At 37.2% G+C, this 27,070-nt stretch overlaps 1 protein-coding gene across 3 annotated transcripts in view; it reads left to right on the top strand.

Annotated features, from left to right (window-relative positions):
* The window catches only part of LOC106164169 (uncharacterized), a 28,194-nt gene extending 23,268 nt beyond the window's left edge, over window positions 1–4,926 (top strand). For 2 of the 3 annotated variants that reach the window (XM_086995406.1, XM_086995405.1), the window contains exons 14-18: window positions 800–984; window positions 1,192–1,294; window positions 1,461–1,619; window positions 1,780–2,772; window positions 3,076–4,926. In XM_086995406.1, the coding sequence (XP_086851532.1) occupies window positions 800–984; window positions 1,192–1,294; window positions 1,461–1,619; window positions 1,780–2,772; window positions 3,076–3,501 (1,866 nt within the window). In that variant the 3' untranslated portion in view covers window positions 3,502–4,926. The remainder of the gene's footprint in view (window positions 1–799; window positions 985–1,191; window positions 1,295–1,460; window positions 1,620–1,779; window positions 2,773–3,075) is intronic. The other variant, XM_086995404.1, reaches the window with a different exon arrangement.
* The last annotated feature ends 22,144 nt before the right edge of the window (window positions 4,927–27,070 follow it).

Raw genomic sequence — 27,070 nt, forward strand, 5'->3', positions numbered from 1 at the left:
ACCTGTTTTAATGCATCTTTTTTATGATTTATATACCATTGTTTGTACAAAGACTTATCTCCCTAGATGCATGTATGATTAAAATATCACCAGTTTTTGACTGATTGAATTTTATTTTATTTTATTTTATTTTATTTTATTTTATTTTATTTTTTGACTGTCCTTTAATGATACTACAGGGTAGCCAGTTAGTTGGGAAAATAAAATTCCCAGACTCTTCACTGATCAGGATATTTTTTATTGGCTGCCTAATACCACCTAATTTTCCCGGCTCCACCTCACCAACAACCTTTCAATCCTTCCATAATTGTTTTTTTTTTTTTTTTTTTTTGAATCAAACCAACTTTTATTATGTAATGCATGCACCATTACCTCCAGCTGTTCTCATACACATGTTCCGAGTCTAAGCTTGTGACCTAATTTAATGGTACATGTTTTAAATTGTGATATTGCCATTATAGGCCTTAGAGTGGAGACTTGGCATATTGAGATTCAAGTCCTGCTCTCAAAACAATTGACTGGCCTTGGTATTATGATAATAAGTCTGCATATCTGGTTTTTCATGAATTTATGGCAACATTGTGAAATTTGTTTTCTCATCTGGTGTTTTCATTGTGTGGATATAAACACTCATGGACCTGAAGCTTTATGCTAGTTACATATTCCAAATCTCCATGTTATAATTACCTACTGAGCATAATTTAACTTTGGTTTTGCTGTTATTGCTTCAAAAAAATCTATTGTTTCCTCCTTTTTGTTTGCACATTTGACAGCAACCTTTTCATTTCTCTTCTTTAAGAGAAGCCAAGGAAGTCTTTCTGGCCCTTGCAGAATTGCAGAAGAGGATCACTTCAGCAATATCCCTGTGTTTGGAAAAATCCTGCTCAGTATGAAGTATGACTACAGAAAAGGATGGCTGATTATACATATTTACAGATGCCAAGACCTTGCTCCAGCTGATGTGAAGAAGAATAGATCTGATCTGTGAGTTTTTTTGCTGTGTTTTTTGCAAGATACGGTATAATTTGAGATCTTAATACCATGTGAAAGCAAAACATGCCATTTGTAGCTTATCTCCAATTAAAACAAAATTCATGGTGTTATCCAAATGTGTCAAACTTAACTCATTCACCTAATTTTTACACTGTTTAATTTATGATCGTAATATTTTGAAATATCTCTGGGTTGCAGCTATGTCAAGACCTACCTGTTGCCAGATAAATCAAGAGGTGGGAAGAGAAAAACAAAGATAAAGAAGAATACATTGAATCCAACATTTGATGAATCGCTGGATGTAAGTTTCAGCATAAACTGTAAAGAAAATAAAGAAAATACTGTTTCATGAGTTGGTACCGAGCTAAGCATTCATGGTGAGCAATTCAGTGCATCAATAAATTGCTTTTTAATTAATGTACATGTTGTGATTTATCTGCTGACAGTCGCCCACTATCCTGTTTCAGTACACCATCACTAAGAATGAGCTGGAAAGAAGAACCCTGTGGTTGTCAGTCTGGCACAGTGTCAAGTTTGGCCACAATGTGCTCCTGGGTGATGTTGTTTTGCCTCTTAATAAACAGAACTTCGATGACACCTCACCACAGTGGTTCCAGCTATCAGGAGTAAGTTGGAGAAGTTACAGTAGTATTCAAAGCAATGTTAAATATCAATTTTAAAAGCAGGTGGAAGTATATACAGCTACTTTTTAATGATGTTAATTATAGTTTACAGACACATTGTGTTAATTTAGTTTGTGAATCCCAAGTTTTTCTTACAATACAGGACCACATGGCTGCTGGGGATCGAGACCAAGGCGTTACTTATGTTACTGACCCTCACAGCATCAAAACAAAGAGAGGGCAAGTTCTAAACCAGGCTGATGTGGGCAACCAGTGGCAAAGGTCAACATTATTGGAGACATCATTACAACCCAACTTTGACAACCAGCAGGATGACTTTCAATCCCAGACAACAAGAAAGACTGTTGTATCAGACCAATACCAACAAAACCAATCATCATCACAACCTACCTTTGGCAACCAATGGTTGCAACAAGGCAATTTCCAATCTCAGACACTGCCTGGTGAGTCAACAGGACCAAATATACCCTATCATCAACAAGGACAATCCCAGCATAGCAGGCTACCTCAGGGGCCAGTCACTGACCACCACCTGGAGGAACAAGGTGGTGACCACATTCAAACAAGGAGGAAATCAGGCCATGACTTCCCATCTTTACCCCCACAACAGGACCCTGTGGCTGCTGAGGATCAAGACCAGCTTGTTACTGACCCTCAGACTATTAGAACAAAGGGAAGCCAAGTTCTTAACCAGGCCCATGGGGATAATCAGTTAGAAAGATTACCTACGGCAGTGACACATGGGATTGCTGGGGTTCTAAGACAGCTCCCTGCTAACACAGGCAACACAAATGTTACCCTCAATTTGCAACTGGTTAACCAATATTATAACTCAGAAAAGGCAACAATGACACACATGAAAGAGAACGATGTGACAACATCTTTTCATAAACATATTCCTCCACATGTGAGAAAACGACTGAATGAGACACTTTGTCAAAATGATGTATGGAACCAAGTAAAGAAGATGTATGGCATTTCAGATGAAACCCCATGTCCTCCTGATGTTGTGTCTTCTTTGTTGTCACAAGTTGATGGTTCCATTGCATCTTTCATCAGTGTGTTGTTAAAGTTAAAAGAACGCCACAGAGAAGGGCAGCAAGACATTCCACAAGACTTGATTAATGAAGTCAAGGTAATTGATAATATGGTCTAAAATATAGTCAAATAAAGTAACCAGTCTTTTAAATTTTAAAATGACAATGTTTTTTTTTTTTTTTATATTTGACTCCAAAACCATTTTTCAACATATTCTTTCTCTGTAGTATAGTTCATTTCTTTATATTCCAAGTGAAAGAGTAAGAACTAGAACTAAATGTATGAGACAATGGGTTGGCTGTTTGGGATTATTAAGTGAATTGTAAGTTGTTTACACAACGTCATGGTTTGAATGAACAGAAGTTGTAAATAAATGTGGCTTACTATATTTCTCTTCTAGAAAGGACTTCTGAGTGAAATGAAGTATAACAGACTGAGAGAGAAAGTGGTTGACTTTGCTGAGGAACTTTCCATTCATATAGAAAGAACTTTAGATTACCTGTATCAGTTTAGTGTAATACCAGATGAGGAGACAACAAAGCTTAAAAATGATGCAAAGAGAAATCCACAAGAAGCTTGTAGAAATTTGTTTAAAGCACTCCTTGCGACCAGTCCTAAAAAAGAGCCAATTAAACACCTGAAAGCTGCATTCAGGGATTGTGGTCTTGGGTATCTGGCAGATGAACTAGAAGTCAGCTACCAGGACGTAGAGGATGAAATACAGAAACATGGAAGTGGCCGACCTTCTTGTGAAGAGCCGTTGGCGATAGGAATGTCAGCTCCCCCCACACCTGCAACAGGTGAAAACCCTATTGGAGAACATTAAAACTATGTGTACAGTATTTGACAGTATGTGTCAAGATTGTTTATGCTATTTGGGTCACCGTGGACTAAGAACCTATGGTGTATTGCCACATATATTGACATCAGACAAATAAAGTGACTCTCTGTATTTACTGATTTTGAACAAGCTTGCTGTTAAACTACAGTGAGGAAGACGTTTATATTTGCAGTTCAGCATCAACTGTGACCCTAACTTTTAACAGGAAGATGACAGAAATTTTAAGCAAAACCCATTGGCCCATGAAACCATCAGTACTGTTAGGGGACTTCAATGTTGATTTGTCTTACAGTAGATCTAGAGCTCCTACAACCTCTGTTTATGTTCCACTTTTATAATACCACCAACAAGTCATTGTCTCACCAACATTGAGGGATATCAAAGACACACTAGTGTTTATGACCATTTTTTTATGTACAAGATGTAAAACCAGTAGAAACAGGTACACTGCACCTTTTACATTGCCACATGTGATCCTGTATATGCTATTATACCCATCTGTTTAAACTAGCTTATAAATTACTCCTTTAGTTCATTCCCACAAACAAAAATTTGTAAAAAGCACTGTATATATGTTAAAAAGCATCCATATGTATTTTATGTAAATATATTCTGATAATGTCAACACCATGTAATTTATGTAAATATATCCCCTTAAAGATGGCAACACTACAAATACGTGGGAAGGTGTTTTAATATGTAAAAGAATAGTTTGTAAAGTATAGTTTGATAATTTTACTAGTGTATGCATGTAAGTCCATTTATTATTTTGATATTATTCAAGGTGGATGTTTTTATATGACGTATTGTATTAAATTATTGTACCACCAGAGTTAGCGCTGGCGGTACACATGGTTTCGGTCCCGTCCGGATCGTTCCGCCGGCTCCGCCGGACGGCTACCGTTACCGCTTCTCCTCCTAGACGGTAAGGGCCCCCGTACCCATCTCTTGAATTTAGGTCACCAATAATCTCAACTAATTCCACGTAAAATTTGGGCTTTGTCGGTATTGGGGTCTAGGTGTGGCACTCATTGCAATGCACCCTTGTCTAAAAATGGCAAAAGTAAATGCTAATTATCTACCCTACGGAAGGAATTATGGGAAAAATTTCTACAGACGGCTTTCCAAAAGTCACATGTGTAGATTTCAAATATGCCCTTGGATTTGACCTTTGACCTTTATTTCAAGGTCAAACGGGCCAAAATTTTCAAAAAAATTAATTTTTTACGGAAAAAAAATTAATTGCCCTGTTATTCAGACACCACACAGACTTAACCAAAAATATTATTGGGAGTTGTTACCCTTCAGGTCATCTTTCATCTCCGTGAATTTGGGGTCAATCGGTGCATTTTCACGGGAGTAGCGGCCATAAGATACCGAAACTGAAAACTGTCTCTAATTCAGGAACCGTTAACGCTAGAGACCCATTCTTTTTTGCATTTTGTAGAGCATGTAAAGCCCAACACAAAGTGTGGTCTCCGTTTTTTTGTATTCCATACGGTTTTCGAGTTACGCTGTATCAAAAAGTACATATTGGTGGTGAAAGCAAAATGTGCAGTACGGTAATGGATAATAAATTTTGAACTCCAGAAAAAAAATATATAAGGCTTGGCAAAGCAGACAACTCATGGTCAAAAATAACAGTATTTCATCAAATTTGAACTTCTGGAACTTCAGAGCACCTCCCATTTCAAGAATTTTGACCAAAATTACCTTTTCTTTATTTTAATTAATTTTTTTCTGTAGGAAATTTATGGCACATTATGGTAACTCCAAAATTATAACATTTAGTCCCTTATATCTCCAAAACTGGAAGAGATAGGTCCATAGTTACTATTGAAGTTGAATAGAAAGTCATATACTGGCAATCTTACTGTGACCTTGAAATTGACCTTTGACCTACTTTTCACCATGAACTGAACTTTGCAAATTTTGCTTCCCTTTTATCTCCAAAACTGGCAGAGATATGTCCATAGTAACTATTGAACTTGAATAGGAAGTCATATACTGGCAATCTAAATGTGTCCTTAAAATTGACCTTTGACCTACTTTTCACCATGAACTGAACTTTGCAAATTTTGCTTCCCTTTTATCTCCAAAACTGGCAGAGATAGGTCCATAGTTACTATTGAACTTGAATAGGAAATCATATACTGGCAATCTAAATGTGACCTTGAAATTGACCTTTGACCTACTATTCACCATGAACTGAACTTTGCAAATTTTGCTTCCCTTTTATCTCCAAAACTGGCAGAGATAGGTCCATAGTTACTATTGAACTTGAATAGGAAGTCATATACTGGCAATCTTACTGTGATCTTGAAATTGATCTTTGACCTACTTTTCACTATGAACTGAACTTTGCAAATTTTGCTTCCCTTTTATCTCCAAAACTGGCAGAGATATGTCCATAGTTACTATTGAAGTTGAATAGGAAATCATATACTGGCAATCTTACTGTGACCTTTAAATTGACCTTTGACCTACTTTTCACCATGAACTGAACTTTGCAAATTTTGCTTCCCTTTTATCTCCAAAACTGGCAGAGATATGTCCATAGTTACTATTGAACTTGAATAGGAAGTCATATACTGGCAATCTAAATGTGTCCTTAAAATTGACCTTTGACCTACTTTTCACCATGAACTGAACTTTGCAAATTTTGCTTCCCTTTTATCTCCAAAACTGGCAGAGATAGGTCCATAGTTACTATTGAACTTGAATAGGAAATCATATACTGGCAATCTAAATGTGACCTTGAAATTGACCTTTGACCTACTATTCACCATGAACTGAACTTTGCAAATTTTGCTTCCCTTTTATCTCCAAAACTGGCAGAGATAGGTCCATAGTTACTATTGAACTTGAATAGGAAGTCATATACTGGCAATCTTACTGTGATCTTGAAATTGATCTTTGACCTACTTTTCACTATGAACTGAACTTTGCAAATTTTGCTTCCCTTTTATCTCCAAAACTGGCAGAGATATGTCCATAGTTACTATTGAAGTTGAATAGGAAATCATATACTGGCAATCTTACTGTGACCTTTAAATTGACCTTTGACCTACTTTTCACCATGAACTGAACTTTGCAAATTTTGCTTCCCTTTTATCTCCAAAACTGGCAGAGATAGGTCCATAGTTACTATTGAAGTTGAATAGGAAGTCATATACTGGCAATCTAAATGTGACCTTAAAATTTATCTTTGACCTTCTTTTCACCATGAACTGAACTTTGTAAATTTTGCTTCCCTTTTATCTCCAAAACTGGCAGAGATAGGTCCATAGTTACTATTGAACTTGAATAGGAAGTCATATACTGGCAATCTAAATGTGACCTTAAAATTGACCTTTGACCTACTTTTCACCATGAACTGAACTTTGTAAATTTTGCTTCCCTTTTATCTCCAAAGTTACGCTGTATCAAAAAGTACATATTGGTGGTGAAAGCAAAATGTGCAGTACGGTAATGGATAATAAATTTGGAACTCCAGAAAAATAAAACATATGGCTTGGCAAAGCAGACAACTCATGGTCAAAAATGACATTATATCATCAAATTTGAACATCTCGAACTTCAAGACACTTCCCATTTCAAGAATTTTGACCAAAATTACCTTTTCTTTATTTTAATTAATTTTTTCTGTACGAAATTTATGGCACATTATGGTAACTCCAAAATTATAACATTTAGTCCCTTATATCTCCAAAACTGGCAAAGATAGGTCCATAGTTACTATTGAAGTTGAATAGGAAGTCATATACTGGCAATCTTACTGTGACCTTGAAATTGACCTTTGACCTACTTTTCACCATGAACTGAACTTTGCAAATTTTGCTTCCCTTTTATCTCCAAAACTGGCAGGGATATGTCCATAGTTACTATTGAAGTTGAATAGGAAGTCATATACTGGCAATCTTACTGTGACCTTGAAATTGACCTTTGACCTACTTTTCACCATGAACTGAACTTTGCAAATTTTGCTTCCCTTTTATCTCCAAAACTGGCAGAGATAGGTCCATAGTTACTATTAAACTTGAAAAGGAAATCATATACTGGCAATTTACTGTGACCTTGAAATTGACCTTTGACCTACCTTACGATGAATTTACTTTGATTGTACCATTTTAAATTATATATATTTTTTGCATATTTTGAAAATTCTTGTTGATTGCATTTTTACAGCTTGTCAAGCACAAGACTAGTGGCTGTGTCCCTTACTTTGTGTATGTGGGGGTCTATACGAATGCGCTTGCTCCAGCTGGTGGTACAATATTCGGAGGCGGTATCGCCTCTCTGATCCTCTAGTATTTACAAGGGCACTGTATATATGTAGAAAGTTTTGATAAGCACTTTATGTTAATATATATTCCCTCAAAGAAGACAGCACCACAGATATTTATCAGGCCTACCCAACTACCAGACTCGGCACATAAGGGTCCTGGGGCCGGTTTCACAAAGCAGTAGTTAGTTAGCGATCGGTAGTTAGCCTCTCGCTAGTTATAGTGCCGTTTCACGAAGCAGTCGCTAGTTCTCTCGCTCGTTATTGTCTCGTTGTTGCCTTGGATATTTAACGACTGGTCAGACCAGTCGCTAACTCTAGAGTTTCATCGTACGCATGCGTAATGAGTGAAATAAAAAGGTTGCTTAGTTACCGTTGTCTGTTGTTTGTCTTTGTATCCAATATGGCGGCTACTTTTCTTGCTATCCGTACCGCCAGACGGCAACGTAGACTACGACGTTTTCATGAAAGGCAGAATCTATTAGAATATACACACGATGATGCAATTTACGAGAGGTTGCGCCTAGCTGTGACAAAAAGAGCGGCAAAAAGGTGGTGGAGATCCTTTACGACGACCTCAAAGCAGACGTACTTATGCATTTTCAGCCACCAAAAATTGGAGAGTTAGTGCTTTCGTAACACTTTTACGCAAGAGTTCCACTTCCGGCAGACGGTTTCGAGACTACGGTGAGTAACGAGAGAACTAACGACCGAACTTTACGACTGAACTTAGCGATAAGTTAACTACTGCTTCGTGAAACACCCCTCGAAAATCGCTAAGTTTGCTCGTTAGCGAGGTAGTTCAGTAGTTAGTTGTTCTAACTAACTACTGCTTTGTGAAACCGGCCCCTGAATTAACCGGTATATCGGACCACACTACCCGTTTTCAAAGGTGTGTGTCAGATCGCATTTCGGAGTATCAGTCAGAACACTGACAGGATGAGCCTGCAGTCGTCCTACAAAATTTGTTCTGGGGTATGATACTCCAAAATGCAATATGACACACACCTTGAAAACGGGTAGTGTGGTCTGATATACCGGTTAATTCAGGTTTCTATCATGTGCCGAGTCTGGTACAGGTATGATATTATAGTATACTTTGTTCTCATTCACAGAGTATAGATTGACAGATATCTTAACTTGCTTGTTTATGTATAAAAGTTCATCAATTAGTTTTACATTACCCGTTGTAGATATTTGAATATTTAAATTTTTTTGTATTCTTTAACACTGTATATGTGTAAAAAGTTTTAATATGTAAGTTAAGTAAATGTATTCAGTCAACAATATGAACATCATATATCATATCTTTCTTCAGTATATTTATATATTCCCTCAAAGATGTCAACAGCATAAATATATATGTATATGGAAAGATGTTACAATACGGAACATATTGAATGTATTTGATCTAATATGAACATACATGTACATTTATGTATATTAGTTCATTAATTAGTTTTAGATTATTCATGGCTTACCATAAATATATACGGAAAGATGGTTCAATATCCAGCATATGTTAAGATACTATAAGGTCACTTACAGAGAACTTAGATTGAAAGATGTTTTAATTTAATAGCTATTGTACGGGTGTGTATACGACTTCATTTATCAGTTTTAGGTTAATTATGTGGCTTTTGCAAAATTACCACAATATGGACCTTGCAAATAAACTAATTTCTAATTCAAGTTGTCTTACTTGTATCTTTAAAATATAGGCCTTTATATCGCCTTTCTTTTATGATACTTTATAAAAGCAAATTTATTTATTTAAAGAAAGGGAGGGTTGCAGATGTCAGCCACTGAAAATGATAACACTTCAATACAACATAATAGTCAAAATTGCTGCCCAGATCACAGTGCTAAAACGTATTTTGATAGAAAACAATCCTCAGAGAGACCACTAGCCTCCAAAAGCAAAGCATATGTTCACCGTGATACAGTTGCTATAAAAGGTAATTCAAATGCAGTCTAAGAGAATATCTTATTCCAATAAACTCTATATCTGGGTACCAATGTGTCATTTGCCCAATATCTAAAGTAGCCTCAATTCCCAGATATCTTCAGAGAGAGAGTAGAGCGTTTACCTCTGCTTTATAAACACTGAAACCTCTTATTTTAACTTCTTCAAATTTTAGTTTCCTGTAAACAACACAGATACGGGGAATTTATATAAAATAATAATAAAAAAACAAACATAATACTCGCATAAATAAAAAATACACATTTGATGATCTGTAGAAAATAAAGAGCCTAAAACAGTCATATGGCAACTGGCTGAAAAACGTAACGTCATGGCGGTTATTTGAAACTTTTCAGTGAGTCCGCGTCACGAAGTAGCGCCGTTTCTGGACATCTGCGATGGCTGACGTGAAAAACCGTACCTTGCAAATAAAATCCTTTTAATAACAAACCAGGGCGTTTTGAGTTGTGATTTTGTAAAGATAATAAGAAAAGTTCATGTTATTACTCAAGATTTCAAAGGATTACTGAAACATCCACAAATTAAAATGAAATATGTTCACGATTTTGAATTTATGAAAAAAAATCGGTTTATAAATGACTCTCGTAGGGGGTGGGACTATATTGCGAGAAAAAAGTTGCCAGCCTGAATTTTTTCATTTTTAGATATGAGTTAAAATATCATCCAAAGTTTAAGATTTTGAAGGGAATAGTTTGCACACTCTCTAGTATGGTCACACGGTTCCCTAATCCAATATTCAACTAAAAATCTTGAAAAAAAAATGGCGCTTCTCGATACCTCTGCCAAACTATGAATTTTTTCTATCTAAAAACCGTTAAAGGTTACACATTTTATTCACATTTAATTGAAACTAACCTGAAATCGATGCTGAATCGCATACATCCAGTTTGAACTGTCATATACGTCTTGGCCTAAAGCGCCACCTGTGAGTAGTTACAGAAGTATGAGAATAAAAAGACACGTGTGAATTAGCGTGTTCGTCTTTATTTGACATGGTGTCAGAAGTGGGATCAGAAGTGCCGTGAAAAATCGGACTGAACTATCTCTAGGGGTACTAGAGAGAGAGAGGAAACTCAAATCCATTGACGTAATGGCTAAATTCCATCCTCCGGAGAACTTTAGGTTTCACGCGCCAAACGAGTGGCCGGAATGGCGCCAACGCTTCATCCGATATAGGCAGGCCACTAAACTGGACTCGGAGGCAGGGGGAATTCAAGTATCTGCTCTGATTTATGCTATGGGAAAGGATGCAGAACAAATATTTTCTACCTTTAAGCTATCCACAGCAGATGCTACGGCAGAAAATTCAGAAGGTGAGCCCGAGGCAGAGAATTTTGACGTTGTTATTGCTAAGTTTGACGAGTATTTCATTCCACGAAGGAATATTATTCATGAAAGGGCAAGATTCCGTCAACGCCGACAGATACCTGGAGAATCAGTTGAGACTTTTTATAGAAACTTAGTGGAACTTTCAGAAAATTGTGAATTCACCAACAAGGAGGAAGAGATAAGAGATGCTATTGTAATTGGAATCGCCGACAGAAATTGCTCATTAAAACTCCAATTAAAAGCCGACTTGACCCTGAAAACAGCATTAGAGATTGTTCGCAGTATGGAACTGATCAAATTACAAAACAGTACTAATCCAAGTGTTGCAAACGTGAGTGAAGTGGAGAAAGGAAATAGACAAGCCAGAGGTAAACCCAGAGGTCAAAACAGCCAACAAAGAGGTCAGCCCAGACGATGTGGACAATGTAATCATATACTAGACCACAGACATGCATCATGCCCAGCACAAAACAAAAAGTGTAATAAATGCCATAGAATTGGACACTTTGGTGTCGTGTGTCTCGTACTTTTAAAAGCAGTGCTAGTAAACAAATGGGTAGTGTTCATGAAGTTATTGCAGATGACATTGATGATGTAGAATGTTTCCTTGGATCATTGTTTACAGAGAATAGTAGTAATGATTCAGAATGGAATGTTAAACTAGACATGAATGGTCAGTCTGTAGATTTCAAAATAGATACAGGGGCAGATACCAGTGTAATTAGTAAGGCAATGTATGAAAGTCTAAAGCCAAGTCCCACACTCTCTCCCACCACAGTAGTGTTGAATAGTCCAGGTGGAAAATTAACCAACATTGGCAAGTTTGTAGCAAAAACAAAATTTAAAGAAAAAAATGTATACATTTACTGTACATGTTGTCAGAGAGAATGTGAGTAACTTGCTTGGAAGAAGTGCTTGTGTTGACATGGGTTTAGTAACTAGAGTGTTACAGGCAGATTCAGTTGGTACACTTAAGAGTGACCCAGTACATATTAAGTTGAAAGATAGTGCAAAACCATGCATATAGTGTTAGTGCAACCAGACGAGTCCCAATTCCATTGTTACCAAAAGTCAATGCAGAACTAGAACGTATGGAAAAGGCAGGTGTTATTGAGAAAGTAACTGACCCGGTTGAGTGGTGTGCACCCATGGTTCCAGTTGTGAAACCTAATGGTGATGTGCGCATACAGTGGTCGGAATAATTTTGTTTCCGTTGTACACCGGTGTAACAACGTTCGAAATGTTTTAATCCCTATCTTGTGAATAGAAGGGGGCGGACAAACAATGGAGGGCCGTATAAATCCCTTCAAAATTCGAACGCACAAACACAATAGCTTAGGTGGAATAACACAATACTTAATACGAGTGAACCCCATGACGCCGGTATCTGTGGCCCAGCGCGAGCGTGACAATCCGCTGTAACTAGGTGTAATTAACAGCAGGATACATCAGCCAGAAGGTCCCTATTGTTTGTTGCGGCGATAGGATTATAGCTTGAAGAGGCTAAACCCATGCTAAGGTGTGCCACGCGAAGCGAACTGTCCTTTTGTTCACTAGTTTGGCACGCGCAGCTGGTTTTTAGTGTTGCTAACAAACTGCTAGTTAAATTTGTTGTCAGTTATTTCATCCTATATGAAATTTCCGCAGTCAAAAATTGAACTAATTATTGTTTGTTTGGTTGAAATGCATGAGCGTCAGCATCAATCTGTCTCAAAAAATTCCTATTGCATTAATTTATAAATGTATAATTTATTTATGTACTTACGTTTTAATTTGAAATATCTGCATTCAAGCGTTCAAGTATTTATAAAACATGAATGATAATGAAAGAGGAATAAGGAAATAACATATTACTTATATTATGCTTATATTATAATATTGAAATTAAATGAGGTGCATTGACATAGGCGCAATGACAATCCAACTACAACGTGCAACAGGGGGAAGTCTGGCTGTATGGTCATACAATATACGAAAGTACGGTCAATTAAAAGTGTAAATCATCAGTTAAAGAGGAGGGGGTCTTACTATAGCTCGCTATCTATTGTTAAACCCGACTGTCATTATCTCTCGAACAAGCTTAAAGCATGCCTTTACAATTACTGTGTCTCCGGATGCCGTTCAGAAACACCATGTCGAACATATTTTGCTACAGTGAGAAACATGGTACACTAGCGACTTGTTTTAGATCACTCAAGAAAGGATGCATACGTGCGACACCAGAGGAAAAACAATCAAGTATGCATCTGATCCATTAATAGTAATTACAGTGCATGTTACTAGACCTTTGTCCTAACTCAGTAGTTAGGAATAGGATGTTTGGATAAAAAAGCTTCTATTCATCTGCTTAGACCTAGGGCGTGATGCTATCATCCGATGAAACACGTAACTAAACCCTCTACCTGAACCTGAAGTCCCTTTAGCTGAAACAAAAACTGCCCCTTGAACATGTCCATTTTTTAATCGTCAAATGATTTGTGATTTCATTGAACGTCTTTGATCGAAAGCTTTCAAGTGACAATAACCGAACCGTGTGTTGATTATTTATTAAAGCGTAATTAAGTTTATTCAACATGATCTATTTTGTAAACGATACTTGCCAAGATTGAGCTTGGATTGATCACCGTCACTATTTAGCTACTCGCCTATAATGCGTGCTGAACGACAGACAACTTAAAAATATTATCTGTGTAACTGTGCAAATGAACGCATTTAGTTAAAATATAACGAAGCCGGCATTTAATCCATCGAACATTTTTATATTTGTTCTTTTAGAACCAGTGTAAGGTTAACGCCAAATCAAAGCAAGCCTTGCAGACTGGTTTTGTTTAAACTGTCGTGCATCAAGTAAAGCTAAGTAAAGCCTGTTTCTACTTCGCAGTGTTCATCCCAGCCATAAAACTGCATGAAGGATAACAAGACTCCGTAGACCTGTGCTTCAGGTTTCCAGGAGTCCCGTGTAACACAATAATATCGAAGGCCTGAGAGTAATACATATATTAGGCCGTGTATGAAAGATTTAACAAATTAGAAATTCAAGAATTTAAACATGCTAGGTACATGCACATCACTTAATAAGTCATTTCACAAAAATCGCATCTAATTGTTTAGATTAACCTTTACTTTTATCGATCTCATCCCATTGTCTCAACCACCTAAAAGAAATATAGAGAACATGAGGAAAAGTAACACGTTTACATGCAGGTGAAGGAGTTATACTTCAATATTAATCGCGAACAATATCAACAGCGACTAAAGACCGTTGCCTGTCTTTCACACTTTTACACAAACACACGAAGGTTTAATAAAGGGAGTCGCGGCGCGATATCTATCTCTTTCATTCGAACAAGCAAAGGGCTGACCCGGAGTAAGCTTTCTATACTAATGTCCTTTTTATTGTATATTGTAATTACTCTACTTGCTCGCCTCCATTGTCTTGTAAAAATGACAAAGAATGTGTTGTATTCACACACGAGTTGAAAGAACTTTGCATAACTCCTTTGCCTTAAGTTGCATAATGTCTTTCTCAAGGTTATAATCAGTGTGAAGAGGGTGTCTTGCCTCATTTAAAAAGGGTGTTGTTCTTCATACTGGTTGTTGCTTAACTTATGCTAATCTTAAACTTTTATGTACCAATATGGTTTTAATAAATCGCCAAAATTATGAATTTAATGAACATTGTGTATCAAACGTTTTGATACGATTTAAATAAATGGACGAGGAGGATTACGGTATTAGGTTCTATTTACCTCTGGCTTTAACTTCGCCCTGCTATATAAATGAACAAATGTTGCAGATCGTAACAAAAAACTTTCTTATAGTGTTTTATGACATATATGATTTACACATTTGATAGTGAAACACTCCTCGACTTTAACGAATCACCTGACGTAAACTGTCTACCCGCGCTCCCCGAAAAAACTGTTTCTTTTAATTTTGAAATGAATTGCTTTTAAGGCAAAGAAGTCCATTAAACCCTTTAGTCTCAATAATATTGTACAGCATGTTGTAATCGATATTTTAAAAAAAAGTTAATTTTTGTACTCCGCTTTCATCGAGGATACCTCAAGTTGAGGTTACAATTACGTCGCTCGCCTATGCTACTGGAATATATATTTAAGGACAAATTAAGCTTTGTAAAGTCCCTATTGTCACACACCATAGATACTTTATTTTGTCTTGAATGAAAAAATAGCCTCAAATTATCGTTTTGTGCTTAAACCTTTCATTACTTGAACCAAGATCTGTACTATAGCTACCAAGACGTACATGCATCAAGTTGGGTCTGCTGGGGGAGGGGAGCATTTAAATGATAAACGAGGAAGTCTACCTGCAAAAGCAGCAGCAGTGGTTTAAATAATCGCTATCTAGACTCCTTTTTCTTTAACAGCAACATAAAAAGTGTTTAGGGAGAAAGTCACACAAAGACCCGACGTTGTTTTGTCTTCAGCATTTCCTCTTCCTTGTTATCTGCAATTACTATCGTCAATTAATGAAATCGAGAAAGCAATTAAGTGACGGCACATTGAATATAGTCACTAGGTGCATTTCGCTGAGTGTTTACAAGATCTAGCTACACATTTTATCGCCACGCGTTCTAGTTTGATTAGTTTAGAAAATTAAACAGTTACTCTAGCGGCTCTCCGTTATTGCTATGAATCTGACATCGAATTTAGTCCAAAATATTAGTAAATTCAGAATTATTAGCTAAAACGTAAATTGCCCTAATTTGTCAGATAATCAAAAATGCCGGTGATCCACGCGGAGGGTAAGCTTTCCTGAAGGTAGCGGCGCCGAACGGCGACGATATTTTTCTGAATAGTGAACCTTTATTAGTTACGAAAAGCCCCCTTTTCAACAGGCGCGTTTTATTAATTACTTCATGTCACAAAGTTAATTTATACAGGCAAAATTTATTCAAGGAAATAGTTTCACGAAATGAACGAGAGTAAAATATAAGTCGGCACAAATATAAGGCACACAACAATGAGTCATGTTATGGATCATGTTATGGGCCATGTCGGATTATAATGGCATACCTTGATGCAAAACAGTCTATCGTTTCTTCCACCGCGAGTCCCTTTATTTAATGTATTGTATTACTCATTACCCGTTTCATTTGACACTCTCTCTTTTTATCTCCCTTCCCCTTTCTCTTGTTAGAGGAGGGTAAATAATTAAGCACTCAAAATCTGCACCACCAATCTTCAGAAAAACATAAGTCAACGGACCAGTGGGCTGATCCACAACATCCGACACAGCAGAATGAATCAAATAACAGCTAGCACAAATGTATATGCAGTTAGCTATAGTGTCACTACATACATTATCAGCTGCACGGGCGAAGCTGTTGAACAAAAGGATAGTTCGCTACGGGAGACCGTTTGTTTACAGAAGTACTCTAAGGGGGCGTGGCTACCCAGGCGACCAGGGAATTAGGCTAGTCACTATATGCCGTCAACAATTGTTTAGCGACCCTATCATTATACACTCTCTCTATTGTATTTTCCACCGCATTAATTGCAGTGTAATCTTCAAATGGTCCACGGGGTAAATGTACACATTCTTAATCCTAGTACGGTATGTGTAGATTTGAGGCGTTTGAATGAGTCAGTTGTACGAGAGAAATACTTGATCCCTACTAAAGAGGAAGTACTTAGTCAACTTGCAGGTGCATCATTTTTTAGTAGTCTAGATGCTGCAAGTGGTTTCTATCAGTGTGAGTTGGATAGTGATAGTAGTAAACTTACTACATTTCTCTCACCGAAGGGACGGTTTTGTTTCAAAAGACTACCATTTGGGGTGACTTCAGCTCCAGAAATATTTCATCGGAAAATGTGTGAAATACTTGAGGGTCTAGATGGTGTTGTAGTGTATCTAGATGACATTTTAGTCTTTGGCAAGAGTGTAGAGGAACATGACAAAAGACTTCCTAAAGTCTTAAACAGACTGGACGAGAAGGGTCTGAAACTCAACATGCAGAAATGTAAGTTGCGAAAATCAGAGTTGAATTTCCTTGGCCAAAATATCAGTGCGTCTGGTATTGGTATTGATAAGTCTCGAGTGCAGTCAATACAAAACTTGGAAGTACCAAGTAATGTGTTAGAGCTCAAGCGTGTCCTAGGAATGGTTAATTACCTGGGGAGTCACCTGAGTGAGCTTTCTGAGAAACTTCATCCCTTGAATGAACTTTTACGTTCAGATGTTCAGTGGCACTGGGGTTCCGATCAGGATAGTGCTTTTAAGGAGGTAAAGCGGTTAGTTTCCTCAGCCCCAGTCCTTGCATTTTATGATCCATCCTTACCTACAGTGGTTTCAGCAGATGCCAGTAGTTATGGATTAGGTGGTGCACTCATGCAGTATCATGGTAGTGTACTTAAGCCAGTAGCATACTGTTCGCGAATACTTTCTGAAGCCGAACGTGGTTATGCCCAAATTGAAAAAGAATGTTTAGCTGTAGTTTGGGTATCAGAGAAATTTGATCGCTATTTGCGAGGCATGGAGTATGAACTGTTCACCGATCACAAACCATTAGTTCCCTTGATCAATGTTCGTGATCTTGACAAAGTTCCCTTACGTTGTCAGAGACTGCTAATGCGATTGATGAGGTATTCACCCAAAGCAGTGTATGTCCCTGGGAAACAGTTGTTAATAGCTGATACTTTGTCACGTGCTCCAAGTTCCAGTGACACATCAGACAAAACAATGTTGATACCACAAGATATTGATGCTTATATCAATAATGTAGAGTCATGCTGGCCAGCTTCTGATGAGAAATTATCAGAGATTAGAAATGTTTCATCTGTTGATGATGAAATATCTACTGTTTATCAATACACATTGAATGGATGGCCCAAGTATGTAGATTCAGTAAATCCAGTCGCACAGAAATTTTACAGTGCCAGAGCACATTTGTCAGTGCATGATGGATTGTTAGTTTATGATGACCGTATTGTCATACCAAGAAAAATGAGGTCAGATATGTTGGAAAGGCTTCATAGTGGTCACCAAGGTCTTACAAAGTGTAGGCAGAGAGCACAAAGTAGTATATGGTGGCCTGGTATTAGTCGAGATATTGATAGTTAAGTCAGTAAGTGTGAACATTGTCAGATTCACAAGCCGTCAGCTCGAAAAGAACCAATGAAATCAACTCCTCTCCCCGATAGGCCATGGCAAATGTTAGGGGCAGATTTGATGGATCACAAAGGAAAGAGTTTCTTAGTTGTGAGTGATTATTATTCGAGATACATTGAACTAGTGCATTTGTCAAGCACCACTAGTTTTGCAGTGATTGCAAAGTTGAAGAATATCTTTGCCAGGTTTGGTATACCTGAGGTGTTCATTACTGATAATGGACCACAATTTGTTCCTGAGAAATTTAGTGAGTTTTCTCAAGAGTATGGATTCACTCATACAACTTCAAGCCCGCATTACCCACAGGCTAATGGGCATGTAGAAAGGGCGGTACAAGTTTGTAAAAAGATTCTTAGTCAGTCAGATCCAATGTTAGGTTTATTAGCATATAGGTCAACTCCACATTCAGCAACTGGGTATTCACCAGCTCAATTGTTGATGGGAAGAAATCTGAGAAATACTGTTCCCTGTCTTCCGAAGATACTAGAACCGAAATGGCCTAATAGTGAACAAGTCAGGTTCAAAGACGAGTTAGCAAAGAGTTATCATCAGATACATTATAATGATAGGCATGGGGTAGTTAGAGCTCCTGAGTTAAAGTCAGGAGATTTTGTTAGAATTAAAACTGACAAAGAAAAGCTGTGGAGTGAGGTTCCTGCTCAGGTTGTGGGAAAAACAGATACTCCATATCAGGTCATATGTGGTGAAAACGAGTGAGGGTGCAGAACTCCGTAGAAATCGGAGACATTTAAGTGTTATGCCAGAACTAGCTGAAAAGCATGTTACCACTCCTGTACATGCTAGTAAGTCTGTTGAATGTAGTGGCAGTACAAGCAATGAAAGTGGTATGCACGGTGTTAGCAACAACATTCACACAACTGAAAGTGCAAGTAATGTATTGCAAACAAGATCGGGTAGAATTGTAAAACCTGTTGAATGTTTAGACTTGTAGATTTTCTGTATACTGTTTGTTACATATAAGCATGCTTAATGCAAGTGAACTTTATGAACTTTATTGAAAAAAAAATGTTGATTGTATGTTAAATGTAATAGCTTGATGTTTAAAGGTTTAGAGACATTTAATTCCACACTTTATTAGTTGTTATCTTTGGGGGGAAGATGTCATATACGTCTTGGCCTAAAGCGCCACCTGTGAGTAGTTACAGATGTATGAGAATAAAAAGACACGTGTGAATTAGCGTGTTCGTCTTTATTTGACATGAACTAGTTTCAGTGAGTATTTTTATGAACGACCTTCACCTATTCTTGATGCGTGATACGCAAAAGGCAAACTTGTGCTTGTGGATATGCATTTGGAATATTGGGCCACTTTTGTATGATTTTATTAATGAGAATTTATCATTTTTGAAGGGCCTTACCTTAGGAAAAGGGTTTGAATTTACGTAATCTAATATCATTTATGCAGGAGATTATATGACCTACAGTACATATGTATTAAGAGTTTGCGTAAACAAATTGGAGTGAACACGTGTAAAGAAGTGAGAGAGGCGGATAAATGTGGATCTGTTGCGGGTTGTAGCTGAACTCTAGAACTGTAAAGGATGACAAACATTTAACAAAGGTAATTCTGGTTTATGATAACGTTTGTAAAGCAGGCCTTCTAAAGTAAAACGCAATTCATGATGTTTAGTTTAACTTTCATTGAATGCCATATGGGTTTACCATGTACCAGTATGATATGTAGGGGAGAGCGGGGTGGGTTGGAACGCGGGTAAGTTGGAACATTGGCTTTATTTCTTAAATCACAAGACTGATCATGTGCTCCTTCAGCATAAAAATGTCACGTGGCATGGTCATTCATCTGGTAAACTTGTGGAAGTTTCGAAAATGCATTAAAAGTTTTATTCGAAAAAAACTTATTTTCGCTACTCGAAGTAAGTTTTCATATTTTTGACATTCATCGTGCTGTAAACTAAAGTATAAGGATTATATCACTGAAATTGTGCAAAGCGTTTAGGACCACCTTGATGTTCAAAAAGCTGTTTTTTTTTAATCACTTCCCACGTGTTAAAGAAATACAGTGTCATAAGTAGGCCATGACGTCATGGGGGCTGGTCGGAACATTTGACATGGGGCCATGGGGCCAGTTGTAAAAAATGCTTACAAACTATGGAGATACGAATACAAAGTAACACGCACTTGTTGGGAAATTAATATAGATAAACCTACTCTTAAAATGAATTATACTTTGAATTTATATGCAAGCGTTCCAACTCGCCCTCTTGTTCCAACTCACCCCACTGCCTGTTCCAACTTACCCCGCGGGTGGGGTGAGATGGAACGTTTTAGGAGGCAACTTTGAGCATTTATTACTCTAAAATAAAAAGACCTACTTGATGTTTTATTTCATAGGTGAGTGCGGCATATAATTTTCCCCTATCAGATTTTTTATTTTTGTCCCCAAAGCTTTGACTGCTGAGATATCGCAAAAAAGGTGAAAACTGTTCCAACCAACCCCGCTCTCCCCTAGTATACGTACCACTCTACGTACCTTATAGCGTATTCTAAAATTGCTCTGTTAGCTCTTTATTTATTGTTATTTTTTCCATTACAATTATTGCCAACTTCTTTATTTCTCATTATTTCAGAATTCACAGATGAAGAACTTTTCTGCCTGTATGTGCCAATATGTTTTCTGGCATACTTATAACCTGTTCATGGCAGATTGGATGAGAGAAAACAGTTTTCTTATTTTATTTGTACTGCAAGCTTCTCAACAATGATCAAACCACAATTAAATTAGTGATACTTTTTTGTTACACATACAAATAGAAGCCTGAAAGCGATAGACTATATTAAAAAGGACTTTAGATTTATGCATTTCTGAGTTTTGTTTAACTGAAATTGAACTTTACATTCAATTTTTGATAGTTTTTATCATGAGTGTAACTCGCCAATTTCAGATTGTAAGTGTATCTTTGCCCTTTATAGTTTCTCCTTTGACCAGCATCAAATACATGTAGTAAATTAAAAAATATACAAGCTTAAAAATATGGAATTGTTAGAAAAATAATATAAGTGGATTCCACGATCACTAGTCTCACGACACTTTTACTAATGGAAATATGTTTGAGTTATATATGTGTCCTGATACAAATAAAGTGTCATTGCCAGAACGTGCACTGTTCATTCCATGCAGTGAAAAATTTGTTTCCCATGGAAAGCGTACTTGGTTGACCCATGTGCAAATCTCCAAAAAGTATCCAAATTGTATCAAAGATACCAGTGCCAAATTCCAAATGTGTGCGGCTCAGTCCATTTTTGTAGAAGAAAGAATTGAGGGGGACAGCTCAATAACATGTACTGAGAATTTTTTTTATAAATAATTTCAAATACGATTTTAAATCTATTGAGTATTTGCAAAAAAATATCAAGATTTACATCGTTTACTTTTCATGCAACTTTAAGTGATCCTTTCCCATTAAAAGTCATGCCAAGTATCTGCTACAAACTGAACTCCCCTACACCAAGTGGAAATTAATGTGTCAAAGACGCGTGCAGTGCTAAATTCTGAAGTCGTTTTGTTTGTTGAAATTTGATAACGGAAATAAACTACAGAGTTTGAGACCTAGTGCGTAATGGTGAACAAACTGGATACTCTGATGCTAAGTCGATTTTTCATTCAAAATTGTGCAGACTGCTGTATGACGACAAATTTCGTGAAGAACTCTCAACGACAGCGCAGAACTGCAGGTGCGATAATGATAAAAATCGTCATTTTGAATTAAGACATCCGAGAAGGTAAAAGTTATATTAACACATTGGTTTTTTTATTATATTTATTGGAAATATAGTTTTGTTACTGAAATAAAAGATAAGTACTTTGATTTTCGATATTTGAAAAAGTCAGCAGACCTTCACTTGCTTCTGTATTGGAAAAAATGACGTCAGAATATGGTCAAAAACGCACTTCAACAGCTGGCAAAAAAAGTTGCCAGAATAAATTCTGATGAAACTTGGTAGGTTTATTTTGCGTATTAAAAGTCATCTTCTATCGACTGGAATAAGGTGCACACTCTCTGTGATAGGAGATATCTCAAAATGTTACGGTGTTGCTATGGATAATAATCGGCATGTTGGCCGACTTTGTCGAGTTATATTTCCTTCATTTCACTTTGATTCTGGGTAAATCTCACACTTACAGACGCGTGATAAACTCTGCTACCATGCCTTAATTTTTCATAAGAACATTCAGAGGTAATGAAGTACAATTCTTTAATTTCCGTGCTGGTTGCGAAATTTACAAAATTTCAACCGCGACGTCATCTCAGCGCACGCGCTCCGTTCTGAATATCTTCCTACGCGCAGCCAGTTGGGTCCGTGTATGGGGGGGCAAAGTTATTTCCATTTCGTCAGAAAATGAAAAAACGGCCGTTTTTCATTTTCATTTGATAGAAATAGCCAAAATGTAATGGAAAATGAAACTCAGTTTTCGTTTTTCCATTTAAAATGAAAAATGGAAAAACGGAAATTGCCCTCGTTTTTTATATTTTACTATAAAATGCAAAATTCAACATCGACAGATCCCCGATGTGATAGAAAATATAAATATCGACCGTTTTCGTGTTTTCTAATGTTTAAAATGTGAAATAGATAACAAAATACCCTTTTATCCTTGTCTTTGAGAAAATAACAGGTTCGAAAAGTGTTCATTATTCAATTTTTGATTCAAATAGAAAAACGGAAGTCCGTTCGTTTTTCTGATTTTCATTTCATGAATGAAAATGGAGAAACGGACGTACAGACACACAGACAGAGAAATGGCAGCCGCTGCAAGTTTATAAGTTATTGGTGATTAAATTCTGTCAGATAAAGCTTAAATGCAATGAATTTTAAAATTTTATAGAAAATGCAGAATTTGGGGATTTGCTGTTTACGTTGGACTAAAACTTCAACTTAAAGCCATAACAGAAACGAAGATCCATTTCAAGTGTGCACAAGAGAGTTAAAATTTGTGCAACAGACAGGTACATGTACACACACTGGACAAAAGAAGTGTCACCCCTACTGAGCCAATGCTATGGGGGAGATAAATGACTGTGGAATGATATGCTCCTGGTATCTTTTTATTAACATCAAATTTCACAAAAGATCACAAAATGAGAACAAAATATACATTTTACCAAAATATGCAGTTTCAAGTCCAAAATTAGTACTTAGTGGCATAGCCACGTGACCTAATAATAGGTGCCAGTCTACGAAGCAAGGTTTCATATAACTGTCTGCTGCGTTCAGGGCTTATGCTGGCCCAGGCATGAAACACTCAATATAACAGAGTTTCTCTGCTGGTTAGACGGGTATTTGTAAAAAGTTTTGACATATCTTTCCACACATTTTCTATCATGTTTGCATCCGGACTCTGGGCAGGCCACATCACCCTGCGAATGTCCTGTTGGTCAAACCGATCATCAACTGCTCTGGGCCTGTGACAAGGAGCATTGTCATCCTGGTGAACAAATGGACAATTCCTGTCACCAAACATGTTAGTAATAGATGGTAGCAAGCCTGACTCCAAAACATCGATGTATTTCTAGTGATTCATGTTTCCATTAACCACTATCAATTCGCCCAAGCCATGGATGCTGATGCAGCCCCACACCATGATGAATATGCTGCTCCGGGTTCGAAAATTCAGTGCATGTGGTTCAAATGCTTTATCAATAGTTTGCCAGCATCATACCCGTCTGTCATCAGAGGTCAGACCAAAGCGACACTCATCAGAAAAAATACAGGGTATATAGGACCAATTGTCATGAACTGTCCAGTTCCAGATCCTGTTGACCCTAGTTTACTCTAAGTTGCCTGTTCTGTAACGATATAAGAGGTTTCTGTCTTGCTACCCTGCTGTACACTTGCTTAGCATGTAACCGACGCCTAGCAATTTTCACAGACACATTCCTATATGTGAAATTGTTCCACTGTGTTGTAAACTGACAAGCAATGTCGAACTTTGACAACCTGGACATCAAAATCAGTCGTCGGTCTTCACGGCCAGTATTTTTTCTTGGACGACCCATCAGAGGCAATTTGTCTCTTGATCCAGTGTTTCTATACCGAGACCAGACCCTCTGCACGGTTCTGACTGAACAATTCAATTGTATCGATATTCTGACATTGCTTATATTCCGCCTCTTCAGGTTAATAACTTGCACCTATAACCGTTAGATAATTGCCTGTATCTTGCCATATTGGAGGAAGACAGGAATAACATTTGCTGTACATGTACAAGTCTAACAATACAATTCAATGGTATAGCAGTTTTATACTCATTAGTCACATTATAAGTAGACCAGGCATTATAAGTACCCAAGATCTGCCTACTTTTATTACTCTGAGTTAGGGGGTGACACTTCTTTTGTCCAGTGTGTGTATATTGCAAACAGTGCATGTGCCAGCTGTTTGTGTGCTGAAAATATATTCTAATCAGACTGTTTTAATCCTCTACCCACTGTGAATAACTTTCATGGACATTTAGGTTTTAATAATGTATTTGGTTATTATCATATTTTTATTGTTGTTTATTGTAGATCCGCTGATTTGTAGATGATATAGGCCTACCATTTAGCTTCAACGGCACGATTAAAAACTTAAACATTTTGTCTTTGTTCTCATCCTTGATCAGTCTTACTTCTTTAAAAATCAGTCTTATTGTTTAATGATTTATCGAAGCACGTGTTTCCTCTTATTTGAAAGTTTGGTCAGAAAATGCTGATTCAGTTACATGTAGGCCCTATCTACGGTCAAAGGGCCGAAAGGGAGTAGGGGGCTATCTGTAAGCTAGGACCAAAATTATTATCGTCTATCCTAGCTGTAAGCAAATTTTTAAGAGAGAAAAACCCACCAAAACGGTTGTCAAAGGCCAGGAAGGCGTCAGGAACATTTTATGATTAAGGGGGGATGTAGGTTAGAGACTTTCTCTTAAAATAAAGGTCTTAGTTTTTTATTCCTGTCATATTCATTTAATGTTCCTTCAAAACATCTAATTATGCTTGAAACACAGCTACGGGCTAGGAAGTCAAGACCTTACTAGATAATATACTCATTCACTCCTTCAGAAGATCGATACAGTTTAATTTATTCCTGTTACAGATGTATATCAAATCCATATCTTGATGTCCCATTTTATTTCATTTATTTAATTTTTTACTCTTTTATTATTCTAAATTATTTCTTTTTAGGTTGGTGAACATTTTAGGTGGCGGATTTATGGGGGCATCAGGGGGATTCTGACCCCCCCCCCCCCTTCGATTTCTGAAAAATATCACACCAATGATCCCCTCTTGAAATTAGAATAATTTTGAACAGCTGACTCGTAGTTCTAAACCATACCAAATGGTACTCTCCAAAATAAATACCCAAATTTTTCGGTGCCCTTCAGCGGGCCCCGAAACCCACGCCAGGGAGGGGGGGAGGGTCGGCTTCGCATCCAAGGACTGTTTTTTGAACATCTTTATTTTCTTGAAAGATTAAATATTAATATATTATAATATTACAACAATGACGCGCTTACCCGCGGACTCCCCCCCCCAAAAAAAAAAAAAAAAATCTTGTTCAAATAATCTTGGATCCACCCCTGTTTTTGTTACTTGATTAGTTGCTGGTTTGTACAGTAACAGCAGTAAAAACTGAACAAGAGAGAATTCTTGCACTTATTTTTCCTTCTATGTACAGCTTATTTTTATCAACACGACGAATATTTGAGATTGTCCGTCCCAACGCTCGTATTGCATTAAAAAAGAGAGTCAAACTCAAGATGCAAATTTGTGAATGTTTATTAAATAAAATACCCCCACCCCCCAAGGTTGCATTAAAATGTTTAGGAAGAGGAAATACATGTAGTAAATGTAGGTAATTTGCTTATTAGTTTGTGATAAGATAATAAAGCAAATGTATTGCGCAAAGGGCCCTGTAGGTTTGTAAAAACTCAATAACTTCTTTGACTAAGGTACAATAACATTCAACAGCAACAAGACGCAGTGGTGTAAAGATTCTAACAAACATTTTATTAACTTATCCAGTGTTAACCACGGACACACAGCTTCAAAATTTGTGCAGCTACATAACTGCTTTGCCCAGTCGTACGTACCAGTAGGGCTTAGTTAAAAGAACATCAATTGAGGCTATACCAGCACTACAGTCCAGGCGACTTAAAGGCACATACGTCCTCAGCCGAAATATCAGTGTTTTCACAATAAAGTGTTCAAACTAACGGCCTCAGCATATTAATCGTAACAAATAATGCCCACGACAATGGAAAATAAAGCCTAAAAGCCGATGGATCTGTAAATAAATAGGTATGAAAAGTGCTTTTTTCTAAAATTCGTACGAATATCCAATATGCAAATCAGCTAGGATCCGCCTCGAAGTGTTACGTATCTCTCATTTAAATATGTGTCACATGACCGCAAAGTTATCATGGCGGACAAGGGGGAGCGTAAACTGGTTTGTAAACAAGAACTTGTTAGCCGATTCAGCGAAGAAAAGGAGAAGAAAAGTTGGATAAGAGAAGATGCAGCGAGAGGGTGACAGTCGGAAAAGAATTTTGGAGGCGGAGAGAGGTCAAACAGCGGATAAATGCAAAAACAGTCGAGGCAGTGGCCCTGTTCCTCATTGAATCGGTAAGTTAATATTGATCATGTGGGACATGAAATGGGTGCATGGAAGTTGAAACTTAGCTTTTTGAGAGGTTTTAGGTTTTAATACGATTGAAAAACACATGGATTTTCTCTACAGATGATCCTTGTGCAAATAGCCTTAGGGAAAATTCGAGTGAGATCAAATGCCGTCTCAGAGACTGC

Source organism: Lingula anatina, chromosome 9 (genome assembly GCF_051362555.1).
Source record: "Lingula anatina isolate TDL-2025a chromosome 9, LinAna3.0, whole genome shotgun sequence".
Taxonomy (NCBI): domain Eukaryota; kingdom Metazoa; phylum Brachiopoda; class Lingulata; order Lingulida; family Lingulidae; genus Lingula; species Lingula anatina.